Here is an 18,963-nt window from a genome sequence, read left to right on the forward strand (position 1 = left end):
GCTTTTTCTCTCGGTAATGAGGTTGGACTAATTGATAGAGTTTTACCTAAAGCCCGGCCTAGGCCCAAGCTAACCAGAGATTTAGATATTTATAGATGTTTTCGGATTTGATTCTCTTTATAAGCGAGTTCCTTCTAGGTTTTTGGTTCTGCTCCTCTGGTGTGACTTTGTTTTCACTTGCTTTGGTTCTGTTTCTGACAAATCCTTTTGGTCTGTAAAAGTGTATAAAGTTTCTAACAAAAATATGGCCAACATTAGTATGTTGTCTGATAAACTGCGGATTAAGATATTATCGTTTCTTCCAACAAAAGTTGCTATATCAACTAGCGTTTTGTCCAAACAATGGGAGTTTCTTTGGATGTGGTTGCCTAAACTCGATTTCGATGATTACCACAACACCAATGGTGATTTCAATCTTTCAAAGCCTTCATACCTGTGTCAGTATTTTATCTACAAGAATCTGTCACTATATAGATCTCCCATCATAGAAAGCTTGCGCCTCAGGATTCGTCTTAGATCACTTGAACATAAGGATTTCGAATCTTGGGTTGCAATTGCAGTTTCTCGCTGTGTGCGTGAGCTAAGTATCAGCTATCTTCCTTTCTATAGAGATCCTAATGTGTTATTCCCAACTAGTTTGTATACCTGCAAATCGCTGGTCACTTTGAAACTCGAAGGCTTCAAGATTCTTGTGGATGTTCCCCGGATGGCTTGTCTCCCTTCGTTGAAAACCTTGGAGCTTCTACATGTGAGATACTTTGATAAAGATACTCTTCGATTGCTTCTACAAGGTTGCCCTATCCTGGAAGATCTGTTTATTCATAGAGTTGGAAACGACAATTTGAAAGGAACAGTTGTTACTGTCCCTTCCTTGCTGCGTTTATCATTACATATAGACTCGACATGTTCTTCTGGTGGGAATATTATAGTTACCCCTGCTTTGAAGTATTTCTACTTTGAGGATTACAAAGCTGAAGATTATTATTGTGAAAGTTTCTCCTATTCTATTGCCCGTATGCCAGAGCTGCAAGAGGCAAATATCATTGTTCTGAGGAATCCTCAAGAGCTTCTTGAACCACTTACATATTCAAGGCGTCTTTCACTACGCGTAGCATTCAACTCTGCGGAAAAGGTAAGTCTCTATTTACATCTCTCTCTCAAGTCTCAACTTCAAAATTTCAGTTTTATTCTAATAATTTCTTGAGTTTGAAACATTTGTTTATTATGTTGTCATGTGTGCAGACTGTGTATCGTGATGGTATTGTATTTGGTCAGCTTGAAAAATTAGAGCTACATATATGCGATGATGATTGGTCAAAGTTACTTGTACAGTTGCTCAAAGATTCTCCTAAACTGCAAGTCCTCAGTCTCATCGTTGATGTAAGTTTCTTCGTTGACTATTCTAATTTTCAGTCTAAAAAGCACAATTTTGTGGTGTAGTTTAACTCTTCTTTTTATAATTTCAGAGTAAGTCACGTTTTGTGGGTTATAAACCGGTTAGCTGGGAGAGCTCAGTTCCAGATGGTTTTTTGAAGAGTGTTGAAACTTTCAAGTTTAAAGGGCACAAGGGAAGACTAGAAGAGAGACATTTCTTGAATTTTTTCTTCAAACATGCTCGTTACTTGAAATCTACATCAATATTGGGCTGATCCATGTTCTGCTCCCTTTGAAAGAGTCATTGTATTCGTTTAAGGATGTTTGTTTTGTTTAACTTAGATGTGGAACTTGCTTTCAAACAAAACTTGTGTCTTCTTGTGATGTTTGTTTAGTTCTATCGTCTCTTCTCTGGTGTATTCTTATTTTTCGAGACGTAGAACTCGTTAGAGTTGGTGCGTGTGCTCTGTTTTTCATCTCTGCTTAAAACATACATTTGTGTTACTACTTCTTTTGGTTTAGATTTCTGTGAACTTTCAATCTCTTAAGATCACTTAAAGGCCTTGGTGTGTAGTTTATTCAATCCAAAATCTTTAAGCCTCTGTTTCTTTACATCAACAGTTAGTTAGTGAAGTAACTTGGAGGTTGTAAGTGAAGCACCTTGCTGAGTCCAACAAGCAGAGCCACGAGGAGAAAGTATTCAAATTCACGTCCTTTGTTTCTATAGCTTTCTCTGCGAACTTGCTGATCTCATTCTCTTAAATGGCATTTGGTGCCTTCTTTTTAAAGTGCTGTTCCAAGTTAAGTATTCATAAGTAATGACTATTAATTACATAAATCCAAACCGTGCAAATAACACATTCACAAACAAAACTCTAGTCTCTATTCTTTTATAAGATATATCAAATGAAGTATATCCTTCAATATTCGTCAATTTTGGACTGATCATGTTAGTGGCACAGTAGAAACTTTGAAAAATGATCTAACGGTCGTCATATTCGATTATGGATTTTAAAAACTTGTTTTGTTGTCCCGAGAATTAGGTAATTAACTAGATGTGCAACTTGCTTTTAAACAAAAACTTGTGCCTTTCTTATCATGTGGTTACCTTACTATATATATATATATATATATCCTCAAGTAACCTACAATTTGTATGTATTTGCCTTGCGAGAACCAAAACATTCGTCTCTCGTAAACTACACAGGTAAGGAAGCTCAGAAGGTCACCGCACCTGACACCTGGGATCACATAGTCTATGCTTCGACTTTGTCTAAGATCTGACGTTCTCTTATCAAATTTATAATTAAGGGGATAGAAAAAAAAAAAGCAGGTGGTTTCAGCTTTCTCGGGTCAGAATCTTCAATCTTGCACAGTTACACTAATTGAAAAGACACATGTAAATTGAGAGGGTTTCACATGAAGCCTGGCCCAGGTACAGGCCCACTAGAGATTAAATATTCATGGTGGTGACTGATGGTGGTAACCGAGCACTGGCAAGTTATCGACGGCGAAAGCTAAGCTTAGCCATTTTTCTGTTTTTATTTACTTGAATGGAGAATTGGAGATAATCCTGCAATTCTGGTAATTTCTAATAACGTACTTCCTTCTTCTCCATTCTCTTTCACTTTCTAGATTCAAACTTTGTTTCGACTCTACCATTTCTCAATTCCTAGCTCAGAAACACTCAGTCCTATTCAGAGTTGAAAGGTTTGTTCAGTTTCCAAAATAGCTTTCTCAGTTCCTCTGGTGCTTCCAGTTTATCTACTAATTGTGTGGGTTCTCAAGCAGAAATCGAGCTGAGATTTCTAGGTTTCGAGCAGAAAAAAAAAAAAACACACACGCACACATTACCTGAGTTTTCTAGGTTTTTTCTTCTGTTCCTTACTTCTTCATTCACTTGTTGCTAATTTGTTTCTTTTGGATTTCAGACAAATCTTTTTATTTTTAGGTTTTGTTTTCTTGTTGATTTTATTTTTCTTTCCAGGGTTGGAAACCCAAGTTCCCTGTCGACTGTATCTTTAGGGGGGGGGGGTGGGGGTGTAAAGTGATATATGGCTACACTCAGTTGCTTGTCTGATGATTTGCTGGTGAAGATATTATCCTTTCTTCCTACAAAAGTTGCTGTATCAACGAGCATTCTCTCGAAACAATGGAAGTTTCTTTGGATGTGGTTGCCTAAACTTGATTATCTTGATTACCGTGACATTACTAATTCCTGCACTTCAAAGTCTACACTTGTGAGGTATCGGGATTTCATCGACAAGTACCTGCCATTACACAGAGCTCTGGTTATTGAAAGCTTGCGCCTCATATTTACTCTCAATTCAGTTCAACCTGAGGATATCAAACCGTGGGCTGCAATTGCAGTTTCTCGCTGCGTGCGTGAGCTGAGTATTAGCTATTACTCTTTGCATTACAAATCTGTTGCATTGTTGCCGTGTAGTTTGTATACATGCAAATCACTGGTGACTTTGAAACTTGAAGGCAAGAAGATACTCGTAGATGTTCCTCAAATGGTTTTTCTCCCTTTGTTGAAAAATTTGGAACTTGAAGATGTGACATACGCAAACGAAGATTCTCTCAAACTGCTTGTATCCTCTTGCCCTGTTCTGGAAGATCTGAGTATCGAACGATATGGGGAAGCAAATGTGGGAGCAATAGTTGTTATTAGTTCGTCTTTGCAGCGTTTCTATTTGAGTATGTATAATACATGGTCTTCTGATGGGTTTTTGATAGATACCCCTTCTTTGAAGTATTTCAAAGTTGTGGATTGGGGAGATAGTATATCCCCTGGTTGACTACGCATATGCCCGAGCTGGAAGAGGCAGATATCAATGGACTTGATATTGAAGACATTCTCAAATCAATCACAACTGTCAAACGTCTTTCGTTAGACACATTCTTCAGCTTTCAAGAAGAGGTAACACTTTGGAACATTAAATTCATGTTTTCTTGAGATCTATGATTTCTAAGCTACTCTTATTTCACGTGTGCAGTCTGTGGATAGTGTTGGTATTGCCTTTAATCAGCTTGAACATCTGAAGCTACATGTTGCCAACGATAATTGGTCGATGTTGCTTGTCCCGTTGCTCAAATATTCTCCTAAACTGCGAGTCCTCAATCTCCACACCGATGTAAGTTTCTTTGTGTCTCTTTTTTTTTTTGGGGTCTAAAACCACTGTATTGAGTATCTTATTAACTCTGTCATACTGTTGTCTCAGGTTTATGGAACTTATGGGGAGTATTATGAACAGGGCAGTATTGACCAGAGCTCTGTTCCTAAATGTTTGTGTGATAGTCTTGAAACCTTTGAGTTTTCAGGGTACATTGGAACACCAGAAGAGAGAGATTTCTTGACTTTCATATTGAAAAATGTCCGTCCCTTGAAGTCTTTGTCAATCTCGAGTAAAAATGGATGATCCATTTATAGGGTTTTTTAGGTTTGTTTTGTCTTCCAAGAATTAAGGGGTATTTAATCACCTAGATGTGGAACTTGCTTTCGAACAAAACTTTTGCCCTCTTATATATCTGTCATGTGGGTTAACTTATATCCTCTGATCATATATGCTTTTATAACCTACAATTTGTATGTGTGTGCGCCTTGAGACTCAAGTCTTTTTATCAAAGAAGAAAACCAACCCCTTATGCTCAAGTACTTTCGTAAAGTAGTCCCATTTATATGCTTGTTTAAGAAATACATCTTTGATCATCTCTACAAAGAAGAAAGAAAAAAACCATTTGTTAAAGCCCAAAGGCAAGCCCAACAGCCTGATGCTGGCAGTCTGTTTGACTGGTGTGGTCGACGACAAAGTTCTGCGATTCCAACGACTGGCGATGAACTAAACACCTTCTGGTTCTCCTTTTCCTCTCTTTGTCGATTCATCTCAGAAGAGGCAGATATCAGTCTATGGCTTAAAAATGAGAAATCTACTGAAATGCTTCTCAAATCAATCACAACTGTTAAACGTCTTTCAGTTCGCGTAAGATTCAACAGTGAAGAAGTGGTGATATGTTTTCCATCTCTCCACAAGTTTTCAATATCACTATTTCACTTAGAACACTAAAGCATATTTTCTTGAGTTTACTAAATCCTTTGTTATTACTGCAGAATGTGTATTCCGATGGTATTGTCTTCAGGCAGCTTGAAAATTTGAAGCTATATAAATGCAGCGAAAATTGGTCAAACTTACTTGTCCAGCTGCTCAAAGATTCTCCTAATCTGCAAATCCTTAATCTCTTGGTCGATGATGTAAGTTTTTCTTTGTCAAACCACAGTAAAGCACAATATGGTGTGTTGGTGTGATTTTAACTCTTCTTTTTTAATTTTCAGTTCATTCATTGTTATGGGTATTATGATCCGCTTAGTTCGAGAAGTAATCAGGGCTTTGTTCCTAAATGCCTCTTGAATAGTCTTGAGACTTTCAAGTTTGAAGGGTACAACAGTGACGAACAAGAAGATAGGGACTTCTTGAGTTTTTTCTTCAAACATGCTTGTTGCTTGAAATCTACATCAGTCGTGCACATGTGATGTTATGTTATAGAAACTTGTTAATGATCCAAGAGTTGTTGTTTTGTTATCCAAGAACATATGATGTTACACTTGTTTCCGAATAAGACACAAAGAAGTTAGGTCGTGCCTTGACATTTGATACTGAGATTCATCTTTATAATCTCTAAGGTTACTCGCATAAATGTGAGGATCAATCAACAATTTAGCAGCAAAAACAAGATTCAGTCACTAAGAAGAAAATGGGTCTCTTCAATAAACTGCATAAGCAAATTCAAGTTGGTTCACTACAGAGAAGAAAGTGAAAGGTCAAGACTTTTTAAATTGAAACACAGCAGCAAAAGTAAAAAACCAACAAAACTTGTTCTAAAGACTCTCTCAATCCTCCTCTTCGATGATCTTTGTGCCAAGACCACTGAGTCCTTCTGCAGGGATTTCAGCAACAGTGACAAGGGAGAAGAACTCTTCCTTTGCATCTTCGTCATCATTTCTCTTACGTGCAACACGAACCCTGATCCTCCTTGGTGGACCTCTGATTCCTTTGCTCCAGATTTGCTTGTTCAATTTCACGTCTACCCTAACGTCCTTCGTACCCATAGCTTTCTCTGCGAACTTCCTGATCTCCTTAATGGCATTTGGTGCCTTCTTCTTAAAGGTACTGTAACAAATAAACTATGCATAAGTAAAGGTTCTCAATCACAACTAAACCTACCAAAAAAAACAAATTCCACAAACATTACACTAATATGTATAAGATTTTATCAAATGAACTATATCTATTCATTTCAAGCTTTCAACATTAGATTTCGATAAATTGGATCCAAAGCAAACAATCAGTAACCAATAAACCAGATTTGAACACTGAAAACGATTTGTTTACAACATCAGATATCATTTCCCAAGGAATTCAACAACACAATGAGTTTCAAACTCTCTTTTATGGACCAAACCTCTAATTATATTTAGAAAATGATATGCTCATAAAGGACCAGGATCACACCAAAGCAAGTCTAAGAATCTTGCAACTATGATATGACAGAAACTGGCGTATCAAATTAACACATCAAGCAGCTACTAATGAACAACAACGAGTGATATCTAAAACGAGGCACCTAAGAGATTAGGGTTCAGGGAAAGCTCACCATTTGTGAAGGCGTCTGTGGAGGTTAATGGTGTACTCTCTGGTCACCACTTCCTCTTTCCTTCCCTTTTTCTCAGACATCTTCTCTTTTGCCTGTGACTAACTCTTTACCTGCGATTACCCATTACAAAAACCACTTCAAAATCGATACTTTCTAATCGGAAAACTAAACACAGATCTGTGAGCTGCTAGGTCAAAGTAAGCAGAATTGAGCTAGATTGGGAGAAAAAAGAGAGTACCTTTGGGTTGAAGAACGTCGAGAAACAGAAAGGCGACGAGGGAGGAGTAGTAAGCATATATATGCGACACTTTGAGTTAACCCTAAATAATCTATTGGGCTTTAATGGGTCGATTTCTTACGCTTTTGTAATTTTTATTAGCCCATCAAAGGCCCAAACCGATTGGTTTGAATAACCGTTAAAACCAAACACCGAAAAAAACATTAAAATTGATACGAAACCGAACCGTAAACTAGATTATTCGTCCGTACGGGCTACGAAGTAGTGAAGGAATAATAAATTTCCCATTGTTATCAAAATAAGTTTAAGGATCTTTTATTGGAGGACATTTCTTTTCATAGATTGAGATTCTTTGTTGTTGTTCTTGTATGACTTGAGAGTTTTGTAAGACAAAGTGTTGTAAGTATCAGGTTATGTCCTCTTAGAAGCTTTTCATAGATTCCTTATGTCTCCTTTGGTTTGTTTAGCTTTATAAACTGAACTTTGTAAAAGCATGAAGAGCACCCATTCGTTACTTGATCATATTTTACTTGGAAGAAAAAAATGGATTTCGTTACAGAAGGAATTGATTATAGTTCTGTGATTCAGAAAGTTTTGGTTCTATTGTTTTGTGTTGCTCTGTCATGGAAAATGATAATATACATGTGTAATTTGTTAAACATTGAGAACGATCCCGTAAGGGTTTTAATTACAGGTGCAGCAGGTAATGTCATTGTCAACCCCTATGATCAGCTTTGGTTCGTTTTTTTGTTTAAAGTCTTTTTGTCTACCCATGCTGTTCTTAATTTAAGTGGAAACTTTGTATTGAACAGGAAACATAGGATATGCAATTGCTCCAATGATTGCAAGAGGTCTTATGCTAGGTCCAGATCAACCCATGATTCTGCATTTACTTGATATAGAACCAGCCTCAAGATCACTGGAAGCTGTCAAGATGGAGCTTCAAGATTCAGCCTTCCCTCTTCTCAAAGGCGTTATCGCGACAACTAATGTTGTTGAAGCATGTAAAGATGTGAATATCGCGATAATGATCGGAGGGTACCCAAGGATAGCAGGCATGGAAAGAAAAGATGTTATGTCGAAAAATGTTGTGATCTATAAAGCTCAAGCTTCGGCTTTAGAGCATTATGCATCAGAGGATTGCAAGGTTCTTGTTGTAGCAAACCCTGCAAACACAAATGCTCTGATTTTAAAAGAGTTTGCACCATCGATCCCAGAAGAAAATATCACTTGTCTTACACGGCTCGACCACAATCGAGCTCTATCTCAGCTTGCAGATAAGCTGAGTGTTCCTGTGAGCAGTGTGAAAAATGTCGTCATTTGGGGAAACCATTCCTCAACTCAATATCCCGACCCCAACCACGCAACGGTCTCTACACAAACTGGAGATAGACCAATAAAAGAACTTGTCACAGATCATAACTGGCTGAAGAACGATTTTGTTGCAGAAGTTCAGCAACGAGGTGCAGCCGTTTTAAGAGCACGAAAACAGTCGAGTGCTTTATCCGCTGCTAGCGCAGCTTGTGACCATATTCGTGATTGGATTCTTGGAACCCCTAAAGGAACTTGGGTTTCTATGGGTGTTTATTCTGATGGCTCATATGGTATACCACCTGGTTTGGTTTACTCGTTTCCAGTTATCTGTGAGAAAGGGAGTTGGAAGATCGTACAAGGACTCGGTATAGACGAGTTCTCAAGGAAGAAAATGGATGACTCTGCACGAGAGCTAGCTGAAGAGAAGGACTTGGCCTACTCCTGTCTCAATGTATAGACCAAAAGTAGAAAACTATGGGAGTCATGGCACAAACAATGTAGCAACGAAATAAATTTGTCTTTCTAAATTTGTTGTAAAATAATGGGAACTTACATAATAAACGCTGAGGTTCATTGATACATTGTAAAGCTCTAAAGTCTTAGAGGTTAAAAAATCAGAAAATTGAAAAAATAAACAAACATCAAAACAAAACAGTGAGAACATACTTCTACTTGCGAGAGTATCTCCAGATGCCAAAAACAAGAACAGCCAAACTCGCAATGCCCGCCAAAATCTGGTAACCGAAGAGACATTTTTTTTTAGTGACTGCAAAATTACAGTTATGGAGACAAGACAAAGAACAGATAAACACTGACCTTGGTGTCACGGATATAAGGGGTCTCGGACCGTGAACCAAAGATAGATGAAAGAAATCCAAAACGAGACTTCTGCGGCATGAGAATAACAGCAGTGTACTGTTTCTTGCACGGGTGAGGAAGGATTCGCTGTAGTGCAGCTTGCGCTGTTTGTGGTGCAAGTGACTCTCTCATTCGCAAACGCCCTTCTTCTAAGATCTGAAAACCATAGAGAAGTTTCTTCCCTTTATATAAAGACTGTTTATTAAGAATGATAACAGCTATTGAGTATTGACAGTAACTGACCTTGCAAGAGGCGCCCAAATCGCCTGAGTAGACCCTTGATTGGTATCCACGTAGAATCCTGTCTAACCAGTAATAGTTTTCCTGAACAGAAAATAAAATCCGTTTTTGTTCTGAAGCAAAATATGTGTTTTGTTTGTCACGGATTTGTGATTGTGAATAGTAGGCAAGAACAAACAAACCTGCAGGCCATTTTCGTGAGCTCTTTGTTCGATTTCAAGGATGGCTGAAATGTCTTCCTGCGAAGGGCCTTCCTCTTGAAGCCGTACAATTTCTTCCAAAGCTAAATCTACCTGAAAGACAAAGAGGTGGCTTTGGTAACCAAAAGGCAGCCAAAGATATTGAGAAATCATTATCGATCGTATGATTGTACAATGGACATACCAGTTTAGAGGAGATTTCTGGATCACAAGAAAAATTTACACTGATGTCACCACGCAAATCTGCAGTTCTAGACGGTTTATTCCCGCCAAGAAACACTGAGACTTCAGCAGAATATATCTGCTTAATAGGTAAGTTAGGTCACTAAAGGCCTGGTGTGATCATCACAGAAAACTAATACAAAGAGCCGAATATACCTGTCCATGTGTGAACCTGAGAAACTGAATTATCTTGGTCTCTAGGAGTTTGCCTAAAAAGCCGATACAGTGGATTTCTTCAATCTATCATAAAAATTAATGGTATGAAGCAATTGTATTTCAAAATCTTCTTCTAAAGACAAGAAAACAAATGGCATTAATGTCATCAACGCAGGCTACGTTCAGATGATAAAGCAGAGTCCCTTACCATTGTTCCATTTGTTAACTGCACAGGAAAGCATAACTGAACTGAACACTGGGCTTCTACCATTGGACTTCGTACAAATTCTCTGTAATATTTCCACGTATAAAGTCACATATGTAATTTATCAAGGGAAATACACAGTATCATTGTCTCTGTTTGATCGATGTAGATCAAATTAAGATACAACTTACCTTGTTATCTTAGTAGGAAAAGTGAATGGTAAGCCCTTAAGGTCATCACGGTTGAAATTGAGAACTGGTTGAGGAGGCTTAGATATTCCACCCTGCATAAAGTGAGCGCAAAAATGTAGTCAATTATCCCGAGCTTACTTTTTGTATTATCAGTGATGTGATCTAACTTACCAAATACTGAAGAATTAGAGGAAGCGCGATAGTAGGATCAAGGTTCCCTACAATCACGACTGTGAAAGTTGATGGATCCCTAAAGCAACTGTTGAAGTATTCACAAGCCTTCAATGGGTCAACTTTCCTGAGTTCACTAATCCGAATCGGCTACACATCATAGACTAGGGGTCAGATCAGTTGTGCGTTTAACAAGAAATTAGTCATTTTGAAAAAAAGAAGTAAGATATCATTACCCTAAAGAAATAAGAATTTCCATAATTGAGTTCCTTTACTCTATTGGCAAAGACAGTGTAAGGGTCTCTTTCCCGAGCACGAACTGCTTCTTCTGCCATTTGCATTACTATTCCTACCTCTTCTTCTTGTGGCATCACGTTTGTAGTAAAAAGTTGATAAACAAGCTGCAAAGAAGTATAACCAAGTTCAACTGCCAAGATAATGCAAGTACAATCCAAAGAAAGTTGAAACATTATTAGAGGAAAAAAAAGAAGAAGAATGCAAAACAGTTTAGGATGCACAATATATCGAAGTCCCATCATTTAGATGTTAGCAAATACGTTAATGAACTCTACTGTAGGTTTCAGTCAAACATGTCATGGTTAATGAAGTATAAATCGAAGATGTCATAGTTAATGTCTCGATGAAGTCTACTGCGAGGTTTTCAGCCATATATGTTAGTAACAAGCCTGAGATCAAACTGAAAGAACTTAGAAAATACACATTCATGTGCAGGAGGAAGAAGGCAAACCTGCAAAGCAGTTTCAAGGTCTGTGGGTGAACAATCACAAGAAAAGGTTCTCATATACGGTCCAAGTCTTGCGCTAACTTCAACTCTCTTACCAGCAAGCATATCCATAAGCATTGATGGTTTATAACCAAACATACCAATTTCACCAGCAATTGTTGATCCCATTGAACATGAAATGTAATCACTCTCAGGGAGTTCAGATAGTCCTCCATATGAGAACCCGGTAAAAAGAACCTAGAAGGGGAATAAGGCCAATCATGAAGTTATGAAACAATACTCAGAACTTAATACATTGCCATCTATGCAGAAACATAAAACATATATACACACACACACATGCTTATTTAACAATATGTAGCTCTCAGTTAATATTGCACCTGATCGTCCAAGAAGTCTGTGGACTTGTAGCAAACTTGCATTCCATTTGATAATGTCAATTCTGTAACCCCAACTTCTGGATATTCAAGCTGGTGAGTAACCTCCCTTCATTAAACATTAGTGACAAATGAGAAATAAGAAATGAAAAAATATATGCATTTCAGTTGAGCTCTGCCTACTTTTAGTTTAACAAAGAGTCATCGAGTTTAGTAAAAGACTTAGAGATACGATCTTATTATGTTTCTTCAGAAAAATCTTCATAACTAGTTAGCTCATGAGGTAATTGACAATTGCCCAAAGATATTAGCTTTTACGATCTCTATTTACGGCCAAGACAATTTCTTAAAACTATAGTCATGGAGCCAAAATCAAAAGATAAAGAAGCCACTACTTGCGGGTGACCTTGGCCATTCCTTGTCAGCAAACCTACAAAGTTATAGTTCAGAGCTTACCCTGGAGTTGGCTTCTCACTGACAACTTCTTCTGGAATCTTTTCCTCATCCCATGGAGCAATCATCTTTTCTTCTTCCAGACTATTAACTTTTGAGACAACATTTCTCAAATCATCAATCGTAGCAGCAGATCTAGGTTCCATTGTCTTGATCACACAACCACATGATGTTCTTAACTTTTCAGAGTATCTGGCAACATCTGACGCTGATATTTCTGCATCAAAGAGGAACCAATGTAATTTATACGAGTTAATAACAAACAATGGTACTATACTGACTACGTTCTATAAGCAGAGTATGCATGTTCTCACGGGGTAGAAGAGTCTTCTGAAGTTGTGCCTCATATTCAATCCCAATAACAGGTTCCTTGTGAAGGAAATGCTGCAAGATGAATCACATGTATAAACAAGATTTTGAAGAGGGGAAAGACAGGATGTAGAGCATTAAAAATTCATCACAGGTTTTACCTGTATATATTCATCCCGCAAGCTGGTCGATTGGACCTGATCACGTTCCAGATAAGCAGATTCAATCTCGGACATCATTAGAGCCCGAACAACAGATATTTCACGCTCCGAGAACCCATGAAGGCGTACCCTAGCAACCTAAACCACAAGAAAACCAATGAAGGGGTGGAACAAGGAAGTGAAGAAGACTTGCAATAGAGGGAAAAGGAGAAGAGACCTCGAGAAGCATAGACTCTAGAGATGCAAGAGTTCCTTTCTCTTTACAAGAAGAACTCATTATATAGGCCTTCAATGGGCTCACCAGGACATCAGCAGCAACAGAACATGCAAAAAATGGGGGGTCCTTTCTACGAGATAATTTGAAGAGTCTCTGGTTAAGAGCATGTAGAAACATTGACTCTGCAAGCATATCCCTATAATCTTTCACTGTCTTCAGATCACTTATAGGCATCTTATAGCTAATCATTACTGCAGACTACAAGCCAAAGAGCACAAAAGAAGCTTAGCAGTTTGGAAGTTGACATCATGCTACTATGGAAGACGTTTGGAGAATAAATTTGACTAACCCCAGCTGCCTCTGACTCAACAAAGCAAGAAAACCGTGTCTCTTCATGAGAAGGAACAGGAAACACTGGTATCTGTGGAGGCTCACTACTTGATCTTTTATCTTCAAAATGTGTCTTTATCAAATCAACTACAGTCTAGAAACACGGATTATCAACAAAGTCTGACCTTACAAGATAATCATAAATGCTTGAGTAGCCATGGAACAAAAGTGATATCACAGTCATAAAGTACCTTTGTATCTGGAAAATCTCCAACAGCCACAACTGCCATATTGCATAAATGATACCACTTCTGGTAAAATTGCTTCACAGTTGCAGCAGGAACAGATCGAATCACTTTCTCCAACCCAATAGGTAAACGTTCAGCGTACTGCGTTCAATGGAAAGTCCTTTTTATGAACAGATTGGAATCTCTTCTAAACTGCAAAAATGATTAACTAAAGACCTCCCATACCTTTGAACCTTCCATCATCAGCTGCCAATGCGAATCTTGCATCCTTCCAGTAGCATTTCTATTCCCTCGGTATTCTTCCATAACAGCCCCTCTTTCTTTATCCAAATCTTCCTTCGAGACTCGAATCTAAACAAACCACGCACAGATTTCTTACAGAAAAAAAAAACGAAGCAAAAGAAAGGGATAAGAAAGAATCACAGAGACATTACCTCGGAGCTGAACTCTGCTAAAATGGAAATAGCCTGAGATAGCAACTCAGGCTTATCAACGGGGACAAATAATTCATATATGGTCTCATCCGCTGTGGTCATTGCGTTTTGACAGGGCCCAAATTCTGCTCCGACGCTCTCTAAGAACTTGACAATATCATGGTTTGTATATCTCGTTGTAGCACTAAATGCAAGATGCTCTACAATATGAGCAACTCCACGCTGATCCTCTTCTTCCAGAACTGAACTGCCAATGAAGCAAAAGGTCTGTCAGCATCAATATATTCCAAAATTCAACTAATTACACAATCCACTCAACAAATTGCATAATTCAACTAATTATGCGATCCAGTCAAGAGATTGCATAATTCAACTAAACTTCACCCAAATTCTAGAAGAGCAAGAAAGCTATACGAATCATATAGCCCATTTTGGTATAATGAGATATATTATTCTCATACACTACGAATATACTCATGCATGCCACAAATCTGTTTTTATAAAAAGTCACCAGAAGAATCATAAATCAAATCAATTAAAGTGATCAAATAAATTAACAATTCGACTCAGTACAAAAGAGAAAACCCAAAAACTCAGCGAGAAAAACTCAATTGCCAGTAATTTCGATTCATCAACGAAGAACAAATTAAATTCAAATGTCTCCAGAATAAAAGAAGAAGAAGAAGAGCTACCCGACTTTAACGGCGAGAGCTAGAGCGGCTCTCATTCTCGGCTTCGAGTTTCGGCGAACATAGTAGACGAGACCATTATCGAGTCTACCGTAATCAGCACCGAAAGGCTCAGGCTCATTCCCGAGTTCTTGTTCCATGTCCACACTCATCAGTTTCAGCGACCTGAATCCATGTTTCTTTAAGACCTTCGAGCTCTCTCCCGCAATCAAATCCATCTCTCTCTCTTACACTCTCCCTCTCTGCCTCACTCTGTCAAAATCAAAATCGTTTTATCAAACAGAACACGAAACAAACTCTTCGCCCTTTAGGAGACGGCACAATAGTAGGCATGACCACGGTTACGGTTAATGCGGTTATGGTTAATTAACCACCGGTTAACGGTTATAATTTTTTTAACCATAACCTTAATCATTATATATACGGTTAAGACGGTTACGGTTATATACGGTTACGGTTAATTACGGTTACGGTTAAATACGGTTACGGTTATTTGATGATTATTATAATATTAATATTGGAGATAAAATTTTATGAAATATTATTTATTTTACAAGTAAAAAATATATGTGATTTCAATTATTTATAGTGAATTAGTTAAATCTGGGTATTGTATACAGTTATAATATAATTTATTTTAAAAATTTAAATATGCGGTTAACCGAGCGTTTAACCGTACGGTTAACCGACGATTAATTACGGTTAATTATGGTTACGGTTAATTAACGGTTACGGTTATTATTATTTTTTAACCGTAACTAATTTACTTTTACGGTTAACGGTTACAATTTTTAACCGTTTTATACGGTTACGGTCCGGTTACGGTTGATAAACGGTCCGGTTACGGTTAAAAATACGGTTAAGGTTAGCTTTTGGTCATGCCTACACAATAGTCCCCCACCTTCGAGATTTGTTCTTCTTATGTTTTTTCTGGTCTTGACAAGTATCTTTCCCGGTTCACCCGGTAAATTTAACGACCACCATTTGGTTTCCGTAACCGGATTTCGGTTTCCGCAAAAACTCGATCGGAACATTCAAGTTACATATATAGTCTAATCATAACTGGACGTAACCATTTAACCGGAAGTACATTAGTTTACTTAACAACCTCCTCTACTACAAAACGGATACAAACAGATTTGTCCTTCTGAAAGACATAGTTTGATGATTTGATCATTGAACAAAAAGCTCTAATAAAAAAAAAAGGTCTCACAAAGTTCTGATTCCAATCAGATTTTTGCCTTTGGACAACCCATAGAGACTTTCTCAGCAACCAACTTGATCTCACGAATCCTTTCTTCAACCAGTTGCTTCAGCTGCTGCTCTTGATCCGGTTTGTTTTCATCAACTTGAACATTGGTATTAGCTTCTTCTCCATTGAGAGATTTGAAAACCACAAACGATGCTTCAGGCTCGTGCTCGCTCGGAACATCCACGACCTGTTTCTTTGGAGTTTCTATATCTTTTCCCAGAATGTCGCTTCTCACATGGTTTGTGATGACAGATGTGTAATCTTCCATGTACTTGTCGATAGGACCAAGTGCAAGATATATCAAAATCTCCCAGCAGTTGAGAAACTGTTTCTTGTTGATCTTCAGAGATTCGCGGACTTTCTCGATGGCAGTCAAAGGTGGGGTGAATCGAGGTATCTGAGCTTTCTTCGATAGTTTTCCTTTTGTGAGAGTCTGAACGGCTGAATCAATGGCTGGTTTGATTGGATCAAAATTGCGCAAGCGGTTTAGGTCGAGGCAAGTACGAATGTGTTGGAATTTTTCAGATGGCTCTTCCACTGTCAAATCGTAAACATTTTCTGCTACAGCCACATTGTTTACTACCTCCATGAGATAGGTTCCGAGTCCTTTTCCTTGAAAGGACGGTAAGACCAAGATCTGAAATCCAAACAAAAGGTATAAACAGTCAAATCGAAAATATTGCATGAAGGATTCAGGTCTTTGGGCTTTATCTATTACTATACCTGGCTGAGTCGCATCCGTAACCTGTCAGGATAACGGAAGAATTTGTAAATAGCAGTAAAGCCCACAATTTGATACAACGGATCATCCTTGTCCTCTTTCTTTTGAATTAAGAGATATAAATGCCAGTCAGGATCAGTGACATCAATCGGGTTGCTGCCTGATAAAAAGAATGGGCCAATGTATTGTTAGTACTGCTAACTAGAGGAAACAAAAAGTTTCAAGATGATTTGAAAGAGCAAGGTGGGTGGGTGTATACCATCAACAAAAAGAAGAACAAGAGGCACCAATCGGCTATAGAGGAGTCCGGCATTTGGAGAACCAATTTGCATCCGTATAACCTGAGGATAATCAACCATAATTGATTAATTTCTTTCATTATAAATTTGCAGCTCACAGTTGATGAAAGCATCTCAAACTAATTTTCTCAAACTTATTAAGATTACAGGATAAATGAAACATATCAAAAAAAACCAACCTGGAGATCTGAAGAAACCATTTCAGCATTGTTGTTGCTTCCATCTGTCGCTCCAGAATGCATTACCTCTCCGTCAGAGACCATATTTCTAGAACATTCAATGAAAATGTTCAACATTATACAGAGACTACAAAGGGAAACCTATCCGAAATACTTTGGGACAATTTTGAAATAGTACGAAAGCATTCAGCAGGTATGCACCTGATAAAATCTCTCTGTGTTGAAAAGGTTTGTAGAAATTCTTCCTTGTCATCAACAATGGTCTCAGCAAATATGTTCTGGGTTGAATGAAGCAGACAATCAGAGTAAGAAAAGGATAGCAAAAAACAAGCAAGTATCTCAAATAAGATGAGACATTAAATTTGATTGGTACCTGTAAAGCAGATTTCAGGTCCGTGATGCCTTTGTCTCCCTTGAAATACATACCAAAACATAACAGGATCATGATGCTCCAAGGTCAGTTTCATTCTAAAAAGGCCATATAAAAAACAATCCAACGTATAGAAAATAAAATCAATGCTTACGTTGGTTGTGCTCTGGTATGTAATATCAGCATATGAATGTAATGAGATGCTATTGATCCATACATTAATCTGAAACAAATGAAATTGACAGGCAGATTATTTCAGAACAGAATTACAACAATCGAAACCAGAAATTTAATTTTCAGGGTAGATCCACATTACCTTCAAACCTTGGTAACCATATATCTTGCCATCTCCATCAATGAAATCATTCAAGTCAACTGGCTTCACACTCGAAATATCAGGGGAATCAACTTCCTCTTTGCTGGAAACTAGAAAATCAACCATCACGAAAACAGATGTCAAAATTATGTACCAACACAAACAACCTAACGAAGCTTTACACAGAAAATACTTGTATGACTCATGGAACTAAATATCATATGGAAGAAAGACAAACACATAAATCAACAAAAACCTCAGTGCTCTACATGTTCAACAAGACAACAACTGAGAACTACCATTTAATACCAATTTGAATAACTTTAAGAACAAATCAAAGACTTCACATCACATTATGATGTTCTAACAACGAATAGTATAGCCATTCCAGATACAAATTGCAACAAACATAGCCGGAAAACTCAAAAGAACTACAAATATGGAAGCACGACCAACTAATTGCAGCAAAAAATCAAAACCAGGAAACGAAACCCTAATTTCCGTACGAAACTATATTCCCAAATCAAACTGAAATGATTCAAAGCAAAATACGCACCGAGATAGATTTTGATGCACTCGTTAGCCTCCACACCAGTATCTTCACATAAGAAAGATCAACGGATTAAAGATAAAAAAAAACGGAGTCGGAGCTACGAAAGTGGTAATCGCGAGCGCAGCTAAAACGAACAAAGAACAGAAATGACTCACCGGCGGGAGAAAACCCGACACGACGACGCTTCTTAGGCTCGGTATCTGGACCGGCGGCGGCTTGCTGCTTCTGAACCATGGATTCTCCGGCGAGTCTAAGGCGGGAAGAGAGTGAGACTAAGGCGGGAAAATTGGAGGGTTAATGGAAATGCGGAGAGAGCGATACACAATCAGTCAGCTACTCTTTTATGCGACCGCATAGTAGCTGCAGAAATATACACCACATGAACCGCGCGTGACTTTTTGCAAGGCCCGTTAAAGGCCCAAGTAGAAAACCTAATTTAGGTTTCTTAGAATACGTTTGATTCATTCTATTTAGCTCTCATTTCAATGA

At 38.0% G+C, this 18,963-nt stretch overlaps 6 protein-coding genes across 7 annotated transcripts; 3 read left to right on the top strand and 3 right to left on the bottom strand.

Moving 5' to 3' along the window:
- The first annotated feature begins 244 nt into the window (after positions 1–244).
- On the top strand, positions 245–1,687 carry LOC17875191 (putative FBD-associated F-box protein At5g56700). Its single transcript, XM_006279707.2, has 3 exons — positions 245–1,132; positions 1,243–1,380; positions 1,467–1,687. The coding sequence occupies exons 1-3, from the start codon at positions 245–247 to the stop codon at positions 1,647–1,649; spliced, it is 1,209 nt and encodes a 402-aa protein (XP_006279769.1). The 3' UTR covers positions 1,650–1,687.
- Positions 1,688–2,738: 1,051 nt separating this feature from the next.
- LOC17877164 (putative FBD-associated F-box protein At5g56700) lies at positions 2,739–5,954 on the top strand. Its single transcript, XM_023777655.1, is given in 7 exon segments — positions 2,739–4,166; positions 4,169–4,297; positions 4,374–4,511; positions 4,599–4,784; positions 5,070–5,381; positions 5,486–5,626; positions 5,708–5,954. Coding segments are annotated over 7 exon segments (1,842 nt in total). The 5' UTR covers positions 2,739–3,428; the 3' UTR covers positions 5,906–5,954.
- A 162-nt stretch (positions 5,955–6,116) lies between these two features.
- LOC111831083 (60S ribosomal protein L31-3) lies at positions 6,117–7,136 on the bottom strand. Its single transcript, XM_023784594.1, has 2 exons — positions 7,027–7,136; positions 6,117–6,542 (listed from the first exon to the last, which is right to left on the bottom strand). Exons 1-2 carry the CDS (start codon positions 7,104–7,106, stop codon positions 6,263–6,265), a joined length of 360 nt encoding a protein of 119 aa, XP_023640362.1. The 5' UTR covers positions 7,107–7,136; the 3' UTR covers positions 6,117–6,262.
- Positions 7,137–7,794: 658 nt separating this feature from the next.
- Positions 7,795–9,200, top strand: LOC17874770 (malate dehydrogenase 3, cytoplasmic). The gene is made up of 2 exons (XM_006281825.2): positions 7,795–7,967; positions 8,077–9,200. Exons 1-2 carry the CDS (start codon positions 7,808–7,810, stop codon positions 9,033–9,035), a joined length of 1,119 nt encoding a protein of 372 aa, XP_006281887.2. The 5' UTR covers positions 7,795–7,807; the 3' UTR covers positions 9,036–9,200.
- LOC17876051 (zinc protease PQQL-like) lies at positions 9,077–15,105 on the bottom strand. Of its 2 annotated transcripts, none has more exons than XM_006279880.2 (21): positions 14,788–15,105; positions 14,096–14,342; positions 13,887–14,012; positions 13,665–13,802; positions 13,433–13,567; positions 13,084–13,341; positions 12,867–13,004; positions 12,711–12,780; positions 12,400–12,613; positions 11,947–12,052; positions 11,570–11,803; positions 11,058–11,222; positions 10,822–10,971; positions 10,651–10,742; positions 10,463–10,544; positions 10,255–10,338; positions 10,061–10,177; positions 9,859–9,969; positions 9,680–9,760; positions 9,395–9,592; positions 9,077–9,312 (listed from the first exon to the last, which is right to left on the bottom strand). In XM_006279880.2, the coding sequence occupies exons 1-21, from the start codon at positions 15,000–15,002 to the stop codon at positions 9,247–9,249; spliced, it is 3,027 nt and encodes a 1,008-aa protein (XP_006279942.1). In that variant the 5' UTR covers positions 15,003–15,105; the 3' UTR covers positions 9,077–9,246. The 2 variants fall into 2 exon arrangements, with proteins under 2 accessions (XP_006279942.1, XP_023644620.1); XM_023788852.1 differs by having other exon boundaries at positions 14,096–14,337; positions 14,788–14,875.
- Positions 15,106–15,837: 732 nt separating this feature from the next.
- LOC17874791 (histone acetyltransferase type B catalytic subunit) lies at positions 15,838–18,794 on the bottom strand. The gene is made up of 10 exons (XM_006280357.2): positions 18,630–18,794; positions 18,478–18,519; positions 17,922–18,031; positions 17,760–17,828; positions 17,609–17,647; positions 17,437–17,513; positions 17,236–17,323; positions 17,017–17,098; positions 16,760–16,917; positions 15,838–16,673 (listed from the first exon to the last, which is right to left on the bottom strand). The coding sequence occupies exons 1-10, from the start codon at positions 18,706–18,708 to the stop codon at positions 16,014–16,016; spliced, it is 1,404 nt and encodes a 467-aa protein (XP_006280419.1). The 5' UTR covers positions 18,709–18,794; the 3' UTR covers positions 15,838–16,013.
- Between the last annotated feature and the right edge of the window lie 169 nt (positions 18,795–18,963).

Source organism: Capsella rubella, unplaced genomic scaffold, assembly GCF_000375325.1.
Source record: "Capsella rubella cultivar Monte Gargano unplaced genomic scaffold, Caprub1_0 scaffold_8, whole genome shotgun sequence".
NCBI classification, from domain to species: Eukaryota; Viridiplantae; Streptophyta; class Magnoliopsida; order Brassicales; family Brassicaceae; genus Capsella; species Capsella rubella.